This window comes from Mustela nigripes, chromosome 12 (genome assembly GCF_022355385.1).
Source record: "Mustela nigripes isolate SB6536 chromosome 12, MUSNIG.SB6536, whole genome shotgun sequence".
Taxonomy (NCBI): domain Eukaryota; kingdom Metazoa; phylum Chordata; class Mammalia; order Carnivora; family Mustelidae; genus Mustela; species Mustela nigripes.
In genome coordinates, this window is record NC_081568.1 from 130,496,108 (window position 1) to 130,517,151 (window position 21,044).

The 21,044-nt window shown below is 37.6% G+C and overlaps 1 protein-coding gene across 1 annotated transcript in view; it reads left to right on the forward strand.

The window, feature by feature from the left end:
• MAN2A1 (mannosidase alpha class 2A member 1) overlaps positions 1 to 21,044 on the forward strand; it is a 168,192-nt gene that overhangs the window by 52,025 nt on the left and 95,123 nt on the right. Inside the window, exons 5-7 of the mRNA XM_059418347.1 lie at positions 8,258 to 8,385; positions 15,763 to 15,936; positions 18,678 to 18,864. Of these exons, the coding sequence (XP_059274330.1) occupies positions 8,258 to 8,385; positions 15,763 to 15,936; positions 18,678 to 18,864 (489 nt within the window). The remainder of the gene's footprint in view (positions 1 to 8,257; positions 8,386 to 15,762; positions 15,937 to 18,677; positions 18,865 to 21,044) is intronic.

Here is a 21,044-nt window from a genome sequence, read left to right on the forward strand (position 1 = left end):
TGAAGATACTCCATACTCTTTTTCAGAATGGCTGCACCAGTTTGTATAAAGAATATCCTTCTATTAAAGCTTTATAGAAATGGGGGCATCTGTGTGGCTCAGGTAATTGTCTGCCTTTGGCTTGGGTCATGATCCCCTGGATCATGAGCCCTATGTCAGGCTTCCTGCCCATTGGGGAGTCTGCTTCTCCCTCTACCTCTGCTGCTACCCTCTGCTTGTGTTCTCTCTCTCTCTGTTAAATAAATAAAATCTTGAAGAAGAAGAAAAAACTTTACAGAAATGATTAATCAGAGGGTACCTGAGTGGCTCATTGGTTAAACGTCTGCCTTCAGCTCACGTCATGATCCCAGGGTACTGGCGTGGAGCCCTATGTCAGGCTCTCTGCTCAGAGGGGAATCTGATTCTCCCTCTCCCTCTGCCCCTTTCCCCTGCTCATGCTCTTTCCTGCTCTCTCTTTCTCTCTTTCTTGCTCTCTCTTTCACATAAATAAAATCTTAAAAAAAAACTGATTGAGTTATCTAATATGGGAATATTCTTAAATAACATTTTTATACTATAGCTATATTAGTTTTCAACGCTACGAGACATTAGTGTATAATATTTATTGTTTGGAAAAAATTTTTCGTTTAATTAATGTTTTAATGTAAGTCCAAGTATATAAAGATATAAAGGGGACACAGTGAAGGGTAAGAGATGAACCACTCCTGTCTCCTTGTCATCTGTTTCTTCCCACAGGACACAGTTGCTGTGAACTCTTCTCTTATAGATACACAGGAAAACATACATACATAGACCTGTGTGCAAATACATGTGTATTATGAAAATGATAGCATGCCATGTTCATTGTTCTTAGTTTTTTTTTAGTGAGTCTACTTTTTTATTATAAAAATACTCATAACATAAAACTTAGCGTCTTACTGATTTTATTTGTACCATTTGGTAACATTAAGTACATTCACGTTGCTGTGTAGTCATAACTGTCATCTGTCTCCAGAACTTTTTCATGATCTCAAACCGTGACTGTACCTGTTAAACAATAACTTGCCATTCACTTTCACTGCCCCTGGCATCCACCATTCTTTCTGTTTCTGTAAGTTGAACTACTCTAAGTACCTCATGTAAATGGAATCATTCAGTATGTGTCTTACTGTGTCTGGCTTTGATTTGACTTAGCATAAAGTCTTCAGGGTTTATCCATGTTAAAGATGAATCCATGTGTCAGAATTCCCTTTTTAAGGCTGAATAATGATACTTTATTGCATGAATATACCACATTTTACTTATCCATTCATCCATCATTGGTCATTTGGGTTGTTTCTACCTTTTGGCTATTGTGAATAATATTGCTGTGAACATGGGTGTTCATGTATCTGTTCAAGTCCCTGCTTTTAATTCTTTTGTGTATATACCCAGAAGTGGAATTGCTGGATCATGTAGTAATTCTATGTTTGAATTTTTGCAGAACCCCCATGTTTTCCACAGCAACTGTACCACTTTACATTGCCATCCACAGTGTGCAAGGTTTCCAATAGCTTCACATCCTCAACACCTATTTGCTGTTTTTTTTTTTAGTATAATTTCCATCCTAATGGGTATTGTACCATGCTTTTTAATCTTAGTGTATCTTGGAGAACCTTTCAGGAAAGAAGAGCCCTTCTTTTTAAAGACAGTATAAAAAGCTTTTTTTTTGACTGTTCCCAGTGGGTGACCATGTAGTTTTATTTCTGATCTTTTGTGAATGCATGGAATGTGTCTTTATATTTAGTGTGTATAATGCTTCTGTTTATTTTTATACTTTATTTTCTGACTTAATTTGAATGAACATGTATAAAAGTGCATATGTATTTTACAATTTGATAGTTACTGCCAGCAATATGTACCAATACCAATTTCCATACACCTTTGACCTCATAGTATATTACACAACTTTTTGATCTTTCCAATATAGTTAAGTGCAATTGACATCTCTTTGAAGTTTTAATTTTCATTTCCTTATGAGTAAGACTAAATATCTTTTCATTTTTGGGAGGCAGTCATTTCTTAAATATATGCTGCATATTCTTTGTTCACTTGTCTTTTGAGTTATTGGTACCCTTTTCTAATAGGAGCCCTGGAGTGCTAAATGGTGTGCAAACTAGGTGTGACTCTCGCCCTCACGGGGCTTACAGTCCATGGAGGGAGAAAGACTGTAAACATACAATGTGTAATTAAATTTTGTGATAAATGCTATGAGAGAAAGATTTTGGGTTATATGAAAGATAACAATTTAGGTGGCTGGGCTTTGGATGAGATGTGGTGGCTAGGAAAGGCTCCCGATGGATCCCTAAGAGCCAGTGAGGCAAGCGTTGGGGTGGGAGGGAAATATGCCAGGCAGAGAGGACAGCGAAATGAAGGGAGTATGGCTGGAATGAAGTAAGGAAGGAATGATAAGAGAGAACACATTTGCCATCTGTCCCTCATGTTCTAAATCTTCATACATAAATTTTTTAAAGATTTCATTTATTTATTTTAGAGAGAGAGAGAACGTGTGAGCAGGGGGAGGGACATACGGAGGGGGAGAGAGAGAATCTCTAGCAGATTCCACAGTGAGCCCAGAGCCTGACATGGGTCTCCATCTCAATAGCCTGACATGGGTCTCGATCTCATGACCCTGAGAGCATGACCTGAGCTGAAACCAAGAGTCAGATGCTCAGCCAACTGTGCCACCCAGGCGCCCCCTTGTGTACTATATCTTCTAAGACAGGTGTCAACAATATTCAGAAATACATGATGGATTTCCCCAATTAGTATTATATGAGAAGTCTTAAAGCGGATTTTATTGTTGTTCTCCTATATTAGTTCCCAAGAAAGGCATATGAATAGGCACATGATAAGCAAATGTTTTTAGGCTATTAATTGATTCGTTGGGAACCTCCATCTTTTTGAATTTTCCACTTAGCTAAATTTTTATTTAAGAATGAATCCCTGTACATCATCTTGTTTTATTTCATATTTCCCCAGATGTATGATTACAAATTCAACTCATTTTCTCATGTGAAATTAATTTGTGATTCTTTGAAGCTTGCTAAATGATGCATTTTTTACTACTGAGTTATCTGTAACAATTTCGCCATTAGGGAAAAAAGCTCTTTGAGTCTGTCTTTCTATGTGTGACCAAGTTCCAAATGTGTGATAAGTCTACATAGGGGAAAAAGTGACACTCACAGAAAATGATTTGCAGTTCCATGTGCTCGGCAAGTACATTCATAAGTGTAAAATCTGCATCTTAGGCAAATCGAGCTGTGACAGATATGCTCAGCCTAATTTTGATCAGTTATTTTGTTAAGCTTTTTATACCAAATTCCTCGGCAGTGAAATAGTAGAAACAGAAATGTGCCATGCTGTTACCAGTAGTTACAAGTCAACCATTTAAAAACGTGAAACAGGAGTGTTGTTAATTTTGAAAATTCGTGCCTGGTTTCCTATTTTCTGTATGTATATATTCTTTTCTTTCCCTCCGTTTCCTTGCTTTTTCACTTCTGCTTCTAGATCTCATGTTTGTTCGGTAATATGAAGGAAAATGTACACGCAAAAAATTTGCCAGAAGCCAGTCTCTTTGGCAGAAACCAAGCAACACATTCTATGGAGTGGGCATGTCTTTTCTGATTTTGTATTCCTCTGGGCCAGAGAAAGAGCTCAGTTGTTTCTTGTTGAGCACTGAGTGCATGGAAATTGGAAGCACCTGTATTTGTTCTAAGTGACTTTTTCCATAGCTATAGGTACTTCCCATTGCTTGATTAAAAAAAATTAAAGTCTCAAATATAGAGTTGCAGTCTCTCTTAATTTCATTTTCATCATGTTGCTAACAGTGGCAATTTTAAATAATTGTACTTTTTTGTAGACTACCATAGCTTTTCTGTTATTACTTAGAAATATTTTTCTAAGTCTTTCCTGAGGTGGTGTTTCTCTAGACTGGCAGTCCTACTTTTTGTACAGTTGCTGTGTTTCTCAATCATCTGGTTAATGTTTTACTCGTAGTTCTTTAGACCTTTTTGTTTTTCTGTCATTCATGAATACTTGCACAGAATACAGGCTTCTACGTGGGAATTCTGTAACTTTCTCTCTTCTGCAGTTGCTGTGTATGGGTTTTTTTGTTGGGTTTTGGTTTTGGTGAGCATTTTTGCCTAACCCAGTGAATATTTCATATCTGACCAACCATGCTGCTTCTAAGAATCTTCCAGTTTATCATCTGGTTTTTACCATTCTTTTGTATAGACTAGGAAAACCAGACAGTCCAGTGGAATAGGAGCACTTACCAACCTGATGGTTTGGCCAGATGTCTCAGTCACTGTTACATTGCTTCGTATTTCATTTCATGATGTTGTCGTCGTCGTCTTCTTCTTCTTCTTCTTCTTTTTTCCCCTTTTGGTTTTTCTTCTGCTTGATTAGAGACACTGTCCTAAGAAAAGCTAAAACCTGTGTCTTTTCTGGCCTGCGACTGTGACATCATTCATGCTTGTTGTGACCTGTTCATGCAGTTTTCCTTAAAAAATGTATCCTTATTAAAGCTGATTTTCTATTGGAGATGCTCTTTCAAAGTATCAGTCTTTTGGCTCGCATGACATAATAACTTGGCTTTCTTATGAGTTTGCTTTAAATCCCTCTGATTGAAGCTTTTGTAAATAAAACTGTATCCTGTTCTTTTCCACTAACATAATTTGCTACTTTAATAGTATAAAATACTTTAAAAATTTATTTCTCTGCTTTATATTCTGACCCACCGATACATCTTTTTCTGGGTAAGTCACAGTTACATGGTAGCTTTTTAACTATAAAAGTTCCTTTTTCCAAGGGGGAGTATAGGTTGCACCTCATTACTGTTTTCTAGAATGTTCCAGGCTATTTTCTCAGATTTATTCTTTTTATCTTTAACATTTCTTATTGCCTCTATTTCCTTTTATGTTTTCTTCTGCTTTGTCCTCGACTCTGCTTTTGATTGTTTTCTCCTTAAGCCCTAGCTTTTCTGTTTCCTCTGTATTTTAGTCCCCTCAAGCTTAATTTTCACTTCGGCCTCTTTTCCTGAACTTTTCTTCTTCAGTTAGCTCCTTTGGGATGTCTCACCATCCTATCAAACAGCTTATCCAAATTTATATTTATGACCACAAAGTGACCTTCATTCTCACCTCCCCTGTTGTGTGTCACACTATGGTGCTGTTAGACACCAGGAATTAACACCCAAACCATATGTGCTTTAGTCCATTCTTTTATTGCCTGTCGTTGCCCAATTCCCATTGATGATTTTTCATGAGACACATCTTCTCTCTCCCTCCTTTTCCATATTTCCTACCACTTCAATTTTCTTTTTTTTTTTTTCTTAAGATTTTATTTATTTTTGTGTGTGTGAGAGAGAGAGAGAGAGAGCAAGCAAGAGTGGGGAGAGAGGGGCAGAGAGAGAAGCAGGCTTCCCCGTGATCAGGGAACCTGATTTGGGATTCAGTTCCAGGACCCCAAGATCCTGACCAGAGCCAAACGCAGATCCTTAACCAGTTGACTGAGCCACCCAAGCACCCCACCACTTTCATATTCTGGGTCATACCACCTCACACCTAGATCATTCACACTCCTTTACACCTGGCCGCTTGCTGTCCAATTTATTTTGCATGTGTGAGATTCATGTAATCCCAAACTGCCTATAGATACTGACTTTGAGCCGAGAGTCTTGTTCAGTCATTCCTCATTTATCTCACAACTATCAGAGTGCCCCTGACAGTCCACATACAATTCTCAGTGCTGGGTGTGGGTGAGTGAGCGAAACAGCAGGTGCTAGTCCGTGCTCTCTGGGAGCTTACATTATGCTCTCTTGGTGGCTGGGGTGGGGGGCAGGGCATGGAAACTAACAAGGTAATTCTGGTTGGTGATAAATGCTATTGTGTGAGATAAATGCTATTGCATGGTGGTATGGTGGGAGGATTGATTTAAGTTAGGTGCACGGGGAGACTTCTCTGGGTAGGTTTTATTTGAGCTGAGACATGAGGATACCTGGCACCAGTCAGTTTGGGAAAAATCGGAGAGAAGAGAGTAAGTAGGTAAAAATATTCTGGAAAACATTTTAATGCGTGGGAGGCTTGTCATGCCTTCCAAAATTAAGTGACAAGTTGATCTTTAAGATAACCATTGTGTTTGAATAAGAAGTCAGTACCGATTACAGTCATCTATGGCATAATGGGGAGGGGAGAAAGTCTAGGTAGACAAATGGACCTGGGGAAACTAGTTGCTGTATATATAGTAGGTGTGATTCTTTTCTCAACTGTTTTTTGGAGCCCATTCATGCCGTGGGACAGGGATCATGTAGCAAAATAAAACTGAAATGAAAAATTCCATCATTGGCGCGATTTTTTTTTTATTTTAATTTTTTGATTTCTTAATCTGTAATTTCTATTTTCTGTTTAGAAGCAGCAAGGACTTTGTTTTGACCAATTTATTTCTGAATTTTTTCTGAAAGATCTATTTGCTGGAATGCTAAGATAAGAAGCCAGGTTTCTATATTTGATGGCCAGAGTTTAAATCCCAAATTGGTCCTGACATCTCAGGCTTCTAGGTACTGGCCATAAGACATAAGTGCTGGGTCTGGGCCGAGGCCTCCACAGTGCGGCTAAATCTGGCAATCACCAGAAAGATGTGAGGGAGAATTGACTGGAAGTAGTTTGGCTGTAAGAATAGGACAAAATAACCTTGGATTTAGTTGTGTTCTTAAAGAAATGAATTTTTTTTTGAGATTTCCAGCATGCATATCAGAAGTTCTTGATTTGGGCCTATGAGAATCTAAGGTTTGGCTGGACATTTGGGTTTTTGTAGACACTGTAATGACGTTAGCCATCATAATTCCATGTAAAATTATGTTAGTTGGTGATTCCCATGGCAATACAGATTAAATTAACATTTAAAAATTTTATACAAGGCATTATTCATTTTTAAAGTTAGTGTCCATTACCCACTGTCATGGATTATATGATTATGCATATATTTGAATAAATGAGATGTCGTATTAATGTAGTGGATTCTGTTATAGGTTTCAGAGGAAAATGTTTATCTTTTATGCTTCTGGGCTACTTTGACTAAATGTGGCTTGGTACTTGGCTGTTGGGGGTAGGTATCCAGTGATGTGTACCCTTATTAGAGCTGCTTTTTTATCTGAAATTCTACACTATTTTTCAAACCATCTTACTGCAAACTGACAAATCTATGGCATTGAAGGTGTTTGCTTAAATTCTCAACTTCTATACTTCCTTGGACACTTCTTCACATTTTTAATAGTCTATGATTTTGTTTTTTTGGAGGAAAGGATCTTCTTGTAACAATTCAGTTGTTCTAGGGTTTGAAATCTAGTTACCTTGATAGTATTATGGCAAAGGAGTACCCAATGGACAAGAAATGGTAATGTTAGAGTTTTTCAATCAATAATGTAAAATAAACTATATAGACGCATATTTTTTTTAAAAGATTTTATTTATTTGACAAACAGAGATCACAAGTAGGCAGAAGGCAGGCACAGAGGGAGGGAAGCAGGCTCCCTGCTGAGCAGAGAGCCTGATGCAGGGCTCAATCCCAGGACCCTGGGACCATGACCTGAGCCGAAAACAGAGGCTTTAACCCACTGAGCCACCCAGGCACCCCTGTATAGACACATTTTAACTGAATCTGGAGCAAAGTGCTTTATAATGTTTTCTGTATTCCCAGAGGCATGTTATCTACTGGCTTTACCTTTATTATTATTACTTTTGTGTAGTTTTCATGATTAACTCACCATTGTCAGAAGGACTAAAATAAATATTGGTTTTTCAATATAGGTATATTGAAACAAATATCATGCTTAAAATGACAGCCCTCCAATAAACATTCAGCATATACTGCAAGGAAAGCACTTTGCTAGGTGCTTTGTAAGATTCAGAAATAAATCAAATGTGTCTCCTAATCTCAGGATCTTTAGAGTTGTCTGGGAGATCAACCTTATGAAAAGGAATTTCCAAAGTCACCTGCAGTGGCTTTGCTTAGGAAAGGATGGGGGGAGGGGTCACTGCACACACTTTCCTACAGATGTTTTATCACTAGGGCCCCAAAGTTGAAATTTATTCCCTGGTTTAAAAAAATTTTTTTAGTAACTCATGTAAATACTGGTTATACTTGCTTGATGGCTGTCCCTAATGTTTGCACTATTTTGAATCTTTTATTTAAACTTTTCTTATATATGTTACTATTAACTATATTATTTTCTCTCTAGTTTGCTACAGAATGGTCAATTTGAAATTGTGACAGGTGGCTGGGTTATGCCTGATGAAGCTGCTGCACATTATTTTGCCTTAATTGACCAACTAATTGAAGGACATCAGTGGCTGGAAAAAAATCTAGGTATGTATTGATGTCTTTCTCCTTCATTTGGACTACTTTGGGTAATTAATTTGGGGGAACGTGAGATTGAGGCTCTGTTTTATTTTTTTTAAAAACCAATTTTCCCTCTATTTTTTATCCTTCATTAATTTATGATGTCTCTTCAAATATAAGCTAACTTATGTAAATATAATATGGTCACTTTCTGGGTCATCTACTTTGTAATCTATTATTTTATGTACTCTTCTTATTAATTTTAGAATAATTTTTTTCTAATGGTATCCCATTGGGATTTTAATTTTATATTAAAACTATTGGTTAGAAGAGGCAAAACCTAATTTACTTGCCTAAGAAAAAGAAGAACTAAAGAAAGTTATTAGTTTTGTCATTGAGAATTCCAGAGGTATGGTAGGTTCAGGTAAGGTTGGATCCAGGGGACTCAAATTATGTTGTGTGGACACTGTCTCTTTTGGCTCTATCTGCTTATTTGCTTATTTATTTGTGAGAGGGAGGGTCGGGGAGGAGCAGAGGGAGAAGGAAAGAGAGAACCTGAAGCAGTCTCCATGCCCAGCACAGAGCCCTACATGGGTCTTGATCTCACTACCCTGAGATCATAACTTGAGCAGAAATCAAGAATCGGACACTCACCCGACTGAGCCACCTGGGCACTGCTTGGCTCTGCTTATTCTGCATGGCTTTAGTCTTCTCCTGGTTCTCTTCACATGCTAAGATGGCCATAGGCAACTAGGATTCTCATCTTCCCAGTCTAATCAGTAGAAGTTTTTCTTAATACCTTATCTAATTGCCTCACTTCGAATTAAGTGTATAATTCTGAGCCAGTTTCTGTGGCCAGAAGTATAGGAGCTGAAAACATCAAGGCCTAGTCAATTTATAGGAAATGGTCATGGGGGAGAGGGGTTTGTGGAATGCACGGTCAGCTCCACTGGAACCATGTGAATAGGTCCTCCCTGAGAAAGAAGGATCTTGTTACCCCAAGATGTGGGGAAGGGGCTACTGCACTGATAAAAATCAGGTGTTTGCTACAACTTGTAAGAACATGGGGTTCATTTAAATCTTTGCAATGTCTAATATTTGCATCTTGCAGTATGTAATTCTTTTCAAATATTTCATATCTTAGTATAGTTTTATAGCATTTAGGAAATCCAAGTCCCCAGACAACAGCCAAGCGCAAAGCTTCCAAGCAAGACCTTTCTAAAGATAGTACTTTCAGACCTCCTGTGTTATCTCTTTTCTGTACAGATATGATACCTGCAACTTATTCTGATAATAACAACAATCATACCAACGATATGGCAAAAGAAAAAAATAAAGCAAATATATTAATAGTAAATCTGGTAGAGGAGTTTATGGGAGTTCTTCATATTATTCTTACACCTTTTCTTTTAAGTTGAATTATTCCAACATATAAGGAATGAGTAGGGGTGGCAGTGAGTTAATCTCTAAAAAAAATGGAAATGCCAAGAAATTAGTTCAATAAAAAACATGTATACTTACCACACTGATACTATGGAATTTGTTCACTATGTTTAAACTGTATAAAAACAATGTAGTTTATGCTAATCACAGATGCTACTGTGATTGTGTATTGAGTTCGTTTCCTTCTGGAAGTCCAGAATCTTAGTATGTACTGCTAGCCTGAGGGTGTATCCATGACCAGCCCCTAGTAAATACCCTGAACATGGAGTCTCTCGGGGCCTTCCTTGGTTGACAGCATTTCACTCTTGTCAGTTGTTTCGATTTTTGTCAAAACATGGAGGAATTGAACCCATCCCCTGTGACTCCATAGGGAAGGACTCTTAGAAGCTTGTGCTTGGTTTCCCAGGGACACTGTGCCCGCCTGCGCCCCGCCCCCATGCCTTTTCCCTTTGTGAATTTTTGCATTGTATCCTTTCACTATAATAAATCACAGCTGTGAGCAGGACTGTATACTGAGTCTTAATAGGTCACTAGATGGGGGAGGCAGACTTAGGGACCCCCTACACAGTGCCACTTTTCTTAAATACTTAGCTATTTTCTAAACCACGAATGTTTTCTTTATAAACCTCAGTTTGGGGGATTTTTTTTTTCCTTTACGTTTAGCTTTTATTGACATATAGTTAAATGCAGTGTAACATGTAAATCTTAACTATGGAGTTCAAGTTTTGGGGAAAATATACCCAATGAGCCACTTTTTCATCACCCCAGAAAGTTCCCTCATCCTCCTCAAGTCTCCTGCAGCCAGCTGCTCCCTGATTTCTATCACTGTAGATTATTTTTGCTTATTTCAGAACTTCATATATGTGAACTCTTGGGACCTGGCGGCCTTTGCTCAGCATAAATTTTCTTCTTACAATTGTATTGTCTCCTGTATCATAAAATGTACGCACTTAAAGTGTACAGTTCAGTAGTTTTGAGTATGTTCATAGAGTTGTGCAACCATTACCACCACCTATTTTTAGAACATTTTCAACATTCCCCCAAAAGAAATCTCTTAACCATTAATAGTCACACTTCTAATTGCCTGCAACCTTTCCTGCCCTAAGCCCATGCCACGACTGCTTTTTTTTTTTTTAAAGATGTGTTCATTTATTTTAGAGACTGGGGAGTGTGGGGGGCAGGGAGGAAGAGCAGAGGGAGACAGAGAATCCAAGAGTCCGTACTGACTGCGGAGCTCAACAGGGCCTGAGCCAAAATCAAGTTTGACCCTTAATGGACTGAGCCATCCAGGAGCCCTCTCATCTGCTTTTTGTATGTATGGATTTGACTTTTCTGGACATTGCAGATACACAGAATCCTATAGTAAGGCCTTTGTAACGGACTTCTTTTACTTGGCATGATGTTTTCAAGTTCATTCATATTGTAGCATGCGTCAGTGCTCCATTCATTTTTATAGCTGAATAATATTATTTTATTTGGAAAGACCACATTTGTTTCTCCTTTTTTCACTTGATGGACATTTAGAGTGTTCCCTTTTTGGCTACTGTGCATATGCTTGCTATACACACTTCTGTAAGTTTTTTGTTTTTGTTCTTTCTTTTTTTTTTTTTTTTTTTTTTTACCTAACAAATCTTTTTTTTTTTAAAGTTTAAATTCAGTTTAATTAACATACAGAAGATTAATAGTTTCAGGGGTAGAATTTAGTGATTCATGAGTTGTATATAACACTAAGTGCTCATCATTTCATCACCCAGTTCCTTAATGCCCATCACCCAGTTACCCCATCTCCACCTCCCACAGTTATGTACATTTTTGTGAGGACGTAGGTTTACATTTCTTTTGGGTGTATACCTAGCTAGGAATGGGATTGCTGGGCCATATGGTAGCTCTGTGCTTAGCATTTCAAGGGGGCCTAGTTGTTTTCCAAAATGGCTGTACCATTCTACATCCCCTCCAGTGACGTATGAAGTTTCTAATTTCTTCACGTGTGCAACAACATTTGTAACTGTCTTTTTCATTTTCACTATGCTACTGTGTATGAAATGGTCCCTCATGATGGCTTTGATCTGCATTTTCCTGAAGACTAATGATATTAAGCATTATTCTTGTGTGTATTGGCTGTTTGCATATCTTCTTTGGAGAAATGCCTGTGCAAATTATTTGCCTATTTTTATAATTGGATTCTTTGTCCTTTTATTGTTGACTTATAAGGGTTCTTTATATATTCTTGATACAGGTTTCTTGTCAGACAAGGATTTGCAAATTATTTTTTTCCATTCTGTAGGTTGTTTTTCAGTTTCATGAAGGTGTCCTCTGATGCATATGTTTTGATTTTCATGAAGTCCAGTTTAGTTTTTCTTTCATCACTTGTTTTTATGATGTCACAGCCAAGAAACAGTTATCTCACTTAAGGTCATAAGAATTTACTCTGTGGTTTATACCTAGGAATTTTATGGTTTTAGCTCTTACATTTAGATGATGAACACATTTGAGACTATGAATTACCTTTTTTGTAGCTTTGGCTGCATTTTATAAATTCATGCTCTGTTTTGTTTTCTAAGCAGCTTAGAACAACATGTTATTTTGGATGCTTTATTTTTATATTTGGTCATGGAATCTTTTTAAAATTATTCAGTTTTTTGTTAATTTCTGCTTTTGTGAACTCTATTATGCAAATATCATTATAAATTTTTTAAAGTTTGAATTATTAAGGTTGTCTTTGGGCCCACATATCCATTTTTTTAACTGTTACCTGACTTCTGTTATGCTTTCATAGTAAATGTACTTGGAATAATCCAGTTGTGCCAATTATATTATTCAGATAACTCATGTTGTAATTTTTAAGTCTATTAGGTTTGACAAAAATCAAGTGGTATATTTATTCTTTTTAATGACTATTTCTTATCATTTTTCCTAACAATTTTTAGTTTTACATATTTTGATAATCTTAATCTTGCTCAATGGCACAAAATTTTTTTCATGGCCTTTCCTGGTATTGGCAGACATGCTCATTATAAAACTTTGGCCTTTTTTTTTTTTTTTTAATGCTGCACTTTTCCCTAAATTTGCCCCATGCCCCCTTTTGAAACAATACTTGCCATACCAAGGAAAACCCTAGCAGGGTACCTTTCTAGGTCTCATCTCATTTCATGTCAGAGTTTTAAAAAATACGGTTTACATTTTATCTTTTCTCTATTGTTGCCTCCCAGGGACTCTTTCAAGTCCACTGCAGCTAGGTTGCTGCTCCTAATGTGTCAAGTGAGTTTGATATGGAAAACATCCCTGACTATGCTAGAATCTGACATCACTGTAGAATTTGATGGTGATTCTTATTCTCACTTCTAAGCTAAATCCACCCCTTGTATTTGGGACTTTGCAATCCTTTATTATAACTTTTTTTTTTTTTGAAGATTTTATTTATTTATTGTTCAGGGAGAGACAGAGAACACACAAGTGGGGAGAGCAACAGGGAGAGGGAGAAGCAGACTCCCTGCTGGACAAAGGGCTTGATGCAGGATTCAGTCCCAGAACCCCAGGATCGTGACCTGAGCCGAAGGCAGACGCTTAACTGACTGAGTCACCCAAGTGTCTCTATAATTTAATTTTGATATAATTTCAATCTTATAAAAAGTTGCATGACTGCTGGGAAGGGCTCTTTCATATGTCTTCTACTTTGATTTATATCCTTTTTTTTTTTTAGCCATTTGACAGTAAGTTGGAGGCATCTTCCTTTATCTTCCAGTCTTTCCTGGTGTATTTTCTAAGAAATAAGGACATTTTCTTGTATAACCAGAAGAAAGTTACCAAATCCAGAATGGTGGTGGTGATAAGTCCAGGATCCAACCATGGTCATGTGTTGAATTTAGTTATCACATCTCTTCCATCTCCTTTAATTTGGAACAGCTAGCTCCTCGGCCTTTTTTTTTTTTTTTTTTAATTTCTTGATCTTGATATTTTTGAGGAGTGCAAACCTTTGTTGTAGAAAGTCTTTTTATTTGAGTGTGTCCATTTCCATGTGATTAGCTTCAGGTTATTTTCCCTTCCTCCTTTCTTTTGTAACCTAACCTAAACTAGTCTACTACTTCTGCTGGAAGATCACTGCAGTGATGTCCTGCTGGTCTCAGTGCACTCTGCTTTAATCCTGGTGCTGCTAGACTTGGTCAGTTGCTTAATTTGTGTCTGTTAAGTTTCTTTGCTGTACTATCACATTTTTCTTCTTTAATTCTTAACTTATTTGTGGGAGACACGTTGAGATTAGGTAAATATCCTTTTCCTCATCACATTTGCATGTTGTAGTTTTAGGATCCATTGATGATTTTCTAACTTTGTCATTCTTTCTATAATTATTAGTTGGAATTCTGTTGAAAGGAATACCTTCCCTTTTTATTTCCTTTATTTCCTATTTTTTTTAAATTTTCTTTTTATTTGGGGCTCATGGATCTCATGGCTTCTTACTTTATTCAGTGGGTTATAATCCAATACTATCATTGTTTATTTTGATACCCCAGTTGTCACACATTTGGATAGTGGAAGGTCCTACAGGCTGTCTCCCGAGTTATTCTAATATGTTCCCATGATGTTTAGACCATTTCTTTACTTTATGCTCTAAGTATAATTTCCAGGCTTATTTGTATTTTCCTAATCACCATCCTGGAATGAGCATTTCCTTAAGGTTATTTTTAATAGAGCATAGTGTCATATCTAGAAGCTAAGGTGTACTCATTGGTCCTGGGGTGTTACTGCATCTAGGCCTTCCTAGGACAGAGCTAGAAAATGGGTGTGGGTGTGTGTTTCTTAAAAAAAACTTAAGTTAGTGCTGATGCCTCCTATTTCAATTCAGTGTTCTAAGTACATTCTGCTCTCCCACATTTACATATTTGATGGTTCCTTAACAGTGGGAAACCTGGCTCCCTTGTCTTAATTTGCCCAATCTTGGAATACAGGAGAAGTAGTTCCAGAATTGTTAAGCCATACCACCACAAAAACGCAAAAATACTAAATTGAGTTCAAGGTTTCTTTAGGTTTTAGAGGTGAATTGCATATGTGAAATACAAAAATATGTGGTTGGTTCTTTGAGATTTGACACATATTCTTGGTCCTCTGAGAGTTCTGACTTTTTCTCCGGTCTTCTCTGTGGGCTTCCCAGCCCTGTGTTCATCTTCAAGATTGTTCCACAGAGTTCTGAGTATCCTGAATAAATAAAAGATCAGATTTGTATAATGCTGGATAACTAGCTGTCTTTCCTTAATCCAAATCATTACATTTATTATGTTTATTTTTTTATACTGTACCCTGTGTGAAATTGAGCTGTATCTTTAGTCTGTGGCTCTCATAATTGCTGTGAGTCAGTTGTGAAAAATTCCATTAATCCTTTCTGGGTAGAGAGAAAGTACCAGCATTATATTATGTTACAATTATATTTCATCAAGATTTAATGAAATGTGGTAATTATTTTGGCCAGTGCTGCTATTATATAAAAAGATGATTCAGAGCTGTTGTGAGGTATGAAAGACAGCCTGAAAATTCCTTAACGTTGTGATTGAGGGGTACAGGTTAAAATACGTTAGCTTGCTTTTCTTTATTACATAGCAGCAGTTGCTGGGTTATCCAACTCAAAGGAAAACAAGACTGTGAGGTCTTAGAAGGCGGAAGGTTAGGTCCTGTTTGTTTCTCTAGCTCCATTAAATGGCAGTAGCTTTCTAATACCTACAAGATGGCAGAGTGCCTCTTTCAGCACCAACTGATTAACCTCTAGCGCCATTCCTCTGCTTGGGAAGACATGGTGGCAGGATCCTCCCAGTTGGGAGCCCTGCTGGGAGTATATGCTAAGAGGTAATGCTGGGGAGATGCTTCGTCCCCAAACCCAGAATACTGTAGAACTCTGAATGGTCTGAATGGATTGTGACTTCTTTTCATTTCATTAGCAATTAAAAAAATAACACTTATTTTCTTTATCAACAGGAGTAAAACCTCGGTCCGGTTGGTCTATTGATCCTTTTGGACATTCACCAACGATGGCTTATCTCCTCAAACGTGCTGGATTTTCTCACATGCTTATTCAGAGAGTTCATTATGCAATTAAAAAACATTTTGCATTGCATAAAACGCTGGAATTTTTTTGGAGACAGAGTTGGGGTATGTGGGGTGTGATGAAAGTGGAAGATCTCACTTGACCTAGATGTTCCTTCATAAGGGTTATGAACTTCTGCTTTTACGGGTTTTATATTCAGAGTGTCTGTCTTGAGAATGAGGTTGCTTCTGGATACACATTCTTACAATTTTTTCCCCAGTGTATTTGTGTTAAGATTCTCTTAATACGTGCTGAGGCTATTTATCTATAGAACATTGTGGCTTCTTTTTCATGCCTTAAGGAGGTAAAGAAATGTAAACAATCGGTCTTTTGCAAATAATGCTTTTACTTCTGTTTTGAAAAGGACGTGTTTTATAACAAAGTTGAACATGTGTTAGAACTTATGTCCAGTCATTTATTTCACATTCAGCCTGTGTTTTCTCCTTTTGGCTTTCCTCTCTCTGCATCTAGTAAGAATTGCTTTTTTTAAAACCTTAATCCTGTCGTCCTGGAACAGCCCTCCCTCCTATTACCTGTCCTGCTTATTTTCACGGTGTATTCTGTGGGTACACAGGTATTGCCAAGGTCATACTTCTACAGCTCTCAGCTGTGGGTGGGGAGGAGACAAGATTTAGGCTTCTTGAGAGGTTTTTGCCTTTCCCAACCCACATTTAATTCAGAATACTCTATTACTTCTTTTTCTTTACTGAGTTCTTATGATGGGCCATGCATTGTATTGTATGCCTTACACCTGCTCTCTCACTAGATCGTTATCCTTTAACTTTGGTTCTCTTATTATCCCTTTCAAATGGCGAAGAAATGGATGCTTAGAGCTGTGAAACCATTTGCCAAAAGTCATACAGGTAGTAGGTACACATCCAGCTTTGTGTAGTTCAGAAGCCCAGGCTTTAAGCCCCTGGCATTCACTGCCATCCTGGTACTGAGATCTCAGTAAGATTTCATCTGCAAAAAGGATTTCATTGCTAAAACAATGTTCAGAAATGACTGCATTGCATCATACTTGCTTTCCTGTGTAAGTTAGTTCCCCCTGTAAGTGTTTTCAAAAAATCATTTGTAAATCTAGACGGTAACTTTGTTATACATACTGCTGTTTTTTCAGTAAGGAAAGAAATTAACTGTATAATTTTTTATTCTGGGAATTAAAACCTGTAGGGAAAACAAGAACTCGTAGGAGGTTATATTCTGTATAGTTTGATCAAATGCAAAAGAGCATATTAATTTCTTTAAAAAAAAAGGATTTTTAATGTGAAGAGGCCCTACTAACAGTATTGCCCACATTCAAATTGCCCATAAATATCAATCAGCAAGAAATTACTAAGTACTTTTATGTACTGAACACCATGCTTGGAAGAAATAAAGAAAACTTCTTTGCCTATCAGGAAATTACAGTCTTAGTGTGATAAAAGACAAGACCAACTGGCAGCAGATAAACTGAGATGTGCAAATGAGCTGCTAAATAGTACAGGTGCGGCAAAGGAGTGGGGCTGTCGAGTGTGTCTTTGATCTATAGGAGAAGGCAAGGAAAGTTGCCACCCAAGGCCTCTGTGCAGATAGCAAACACTAGTGACCAGCATCTATGATGTCACACTCGAGTGTGATTCAGAGAAGCAACTGACAGCACAGAAATATACAAATTAGAATAGCTCTAAAATTTTGGAAAAGAGCTGGTAATTACTTTAACTAAATGGAGTATGAGATAGAACTGGAATATTTTAGCACTTACCAGATAGATTTGAACATGTTGCTTCAAAATTATGTTTTGGAACTCATTTGAGCTTCTTTGTGTGTTCTGGTTCTTAAGGAAGCAGTTATTTTCATTTTTTCAAACGTGCGTGTTGTCTTTTTTTTTCGTTGTTGTTGTTGTGTCTGTCTTTGTCATAAAAGCAGTACATAACCCACTGCTGAAAAGTAGAAATCCACACTTAAATAAAGGGAGAGTGGTATTTACAGATCAGGAGACGACAAAGGTAACAATTGTTAACCCTTGTTTAAGCTTTCCATCACTGGGTGGTAGGCTTCTGACCTCTCAAGGGCAGTGATAAGGATACTTGCTGGCATTGAGGATTTAATTACAGACAGTTCTACATCAGGAACCAGTGCTCACTTTCTGTATATTTTTTGTTTGCCTTGTTTTTTTTGTTTGTTTGTTTGTTCTTTGGTTTTAAGAAGTACTTTCCCTTGTCCTGTGTTGCTTTCTTGGTGACAAGTCCCAGTGGCTCTTCATTGGTGAACATGGAGGAGACTGTGAACTCCTCTAGTGGCCCTTTCTTCTCACAGCAAGAAAGAGATAGGAATTTGCCCGGCATTTCATAAGCCTCCCTACCTCCCTCCTTTATTCTCTTCCTCTGTTCTTCTCTCCTTTCCTCTGCAGCCAGTGTCATGGTCTTTCTCAGTGGGTCCCATAACTGCTATGGGGGCAGATGTGGCAAGGAGCTGGCAGCCCATATGGGATGGTCACAGGGATGGACACAGCCCATAATTTTGGATGAGCCAGTGATTAAGTTTTGCTTCTGTTCAGTTTGTATCTTTCCAGGCCAGCAAATGCTGGTCCGTGTTGGGTCTCTGCTCAGTTGAGATAGAGGAGGTAGAGACTGAGATGTGAGTCTCTTCCTTTAGGCTGGTGGTCGTTAAATGCAGCTGGGGCTTATGTACGGGTAGTAGTCAAGTATGTTGTGGATTTAGGGTGGAGCTTGCATTATATATGTAGAAAGTACTGGCAATTTGATCAGTTTTGGGAAAACACAGTTTATAAATCCAGGTTTTGTCTGTTGGCTCTTTATTTTAGATCTGGGATCTGGCACAGATATTTTTTGCCACATGATGCCCTTCTACAGCTATGACATCCCTCATACGTGCGGACCTGATCCTAAAATATGCTGCCAGTTTGATTTTAAACGGCTTCCCGGAGGCAGATTCGGTTGTCCCTGGGGAGTCCCCCCAGAAACAATACATCTTGGAAATGTCCAAAAGAGGTATGAGAATATGCATTTCGTAAAGACAGCCTCTCGAACAAAGCAGCAGCTCTGCTGCTCTTTGCTAAAGGGTTTAGTGGCCAACGTCATCCACGCTCAAGGTAGTTACTCAACCAGATCTAAAGCAACTTAAAAATGCCAGAGCTTTGACTGTGCCTTTTATGTGTTATAACTTAATGGAAAATGAACAACAGTTGATCAATATACAGTGGAGAACCTATAACACTCTGTTATTACCCTCTCCTTTGCTTTCATTATAAAAGCCTTCTGCTGTGTTTCATTGATCTCACATACTTTCGTTGATAATAAAACTTCTGGTCTCTATTGTATACATTAGTAAGAAAAGCAACCCAACTGCAAAAACACGTTTATTGAAATGGAACACATAAAGAGTATAATTATCTGTTCTTTTAATACAATTTCAATATTAGTGGATGCTGCCCGGCTCTGATGAATACACTCTTTCGATCTTTCTCATATTTTTGACTCACAGACCATTTTTAATTAGGAATATTGATACTTAAAGATCTTTTCTTAAATAAAAAAGGAATGAATCACTTTTTAAAGAAGAAAATTCTGTTCATGATGGAGGCATCTCATTATACCAAGTTACCTATACTTTTCATTTGTGTGCTTTTTAAAGTTTAATTTCTTCACTTAAAAATTACTGGTGTATAATGCCTTTAAATAAAACATTGTGTTGCAATATAAACCACTCACGTCTGGCAGAAAGATGATACAGGCTTTTATTTTATTTTATTTTTTTTAGATCGATTGTGTTATTTATTATCCACATGAGGAGATTTTTGAGAGTTAGAGGAGGAACAATAAACAATTAAACTAGGATGACAGCCATAAATTCTGCAAACCACAAGTTTCATTAACTCTATTTTTAAGACCCTAGAATTTCTGGTTTCTGAAAACCTACTCTGCCTGGGTTCTTATACATGTTATCCTTAAAAAATTTTCAGTAACATGATGGTAACACAAATGTAGGCATATTTTTAAACTCCTCATATTGTGTACATTAATTGTATAACAATAATTATGTGGGTTTTGATTGTGGGTTGTTTTTTTGTTTTTGTTTTTGTTTTTTTGCCATTTGTAAGTTTGATGGTTTCTGGGAACTCCATGTTCACGTGAGTTGCTAAGAAGCAGCCAGCCATTCTACCTTCCATAGGAGGGTTAAAATGGGCAGGGGTGAGGTAGGTCAGTAGTTACCAAGCATGGCTGCCCAACTTAGCCAGGGAGCTTTCGAAAAATCTCCAGACCAACAAAATGAGAATATGGTACTCACATAACCACACCCCACATGGTTGCGAAGCACAATGATAAAGCCATTTAGATAGAGTAAAATCTTTGCAGTATGCACTGTCAAGTCTATTTATTTTAAAAATTGCTTTTTAAAAACTATGTGTGGAAGGAGAAGGTGAATTGAGTCTCTGCCTTGAGTCAGTCCTTGAGCCATAAAATACTCCATTGTGAGCCTCTCACTGTAGCACACACAAAAGTATCTTAACATAGCAGACTTCTTGAAGCCATACAGCCCTTCTAGTAAAATCTGACTTTCATAGTTATTTTGAAAAACTGTCCAAGATTGGGGATCAGCTTGGTTTCATTTTATTGGTTCCTACTGCAATAAAGATGAATGAGGAAAGTGAGCAGCATGCTTTCTGGGATTAGGTTAGTTAGAGAGAGGAGAATAATCCAGTGTATTATGTGGCAAAAGGTAGAAAGTTGGGCAGCATAAGCTGTTCTGTAGCTCAGGAGGTCAGAGATAGGGAATTCCTTTGAAGGTAACCAGATGCTTCAGTTGGGAACTCCCAGTGCACCTTTTCTTTCTTGGGTGCTGCTAAGAGTACCTGTTTAAAGTGCATTATTGGGGAAAAAAGCTATTTTGTGTAATCCTTTTGCTGTGTCCCATCTGACACATCAAAGATTGCCCCCCAGGAACAGACCTTGTGCTCAGTCACTTCCAGTGAACCTGCAAGTGGTTTCCAGGCACCTGGAGGCATGGAGATGAAAGAGTCTATTTAATACTTATGTAGATTTTTTTAAAAACTTCTTATAAGTCTTGAAATCTTGACTCTACTGGTTACTTTACATTCCAGACATCACCTTCCTTTTTACTTTGTGATGAATGGAGATCAAAACCATGCATTCCAGCCTAGTGGCACTTG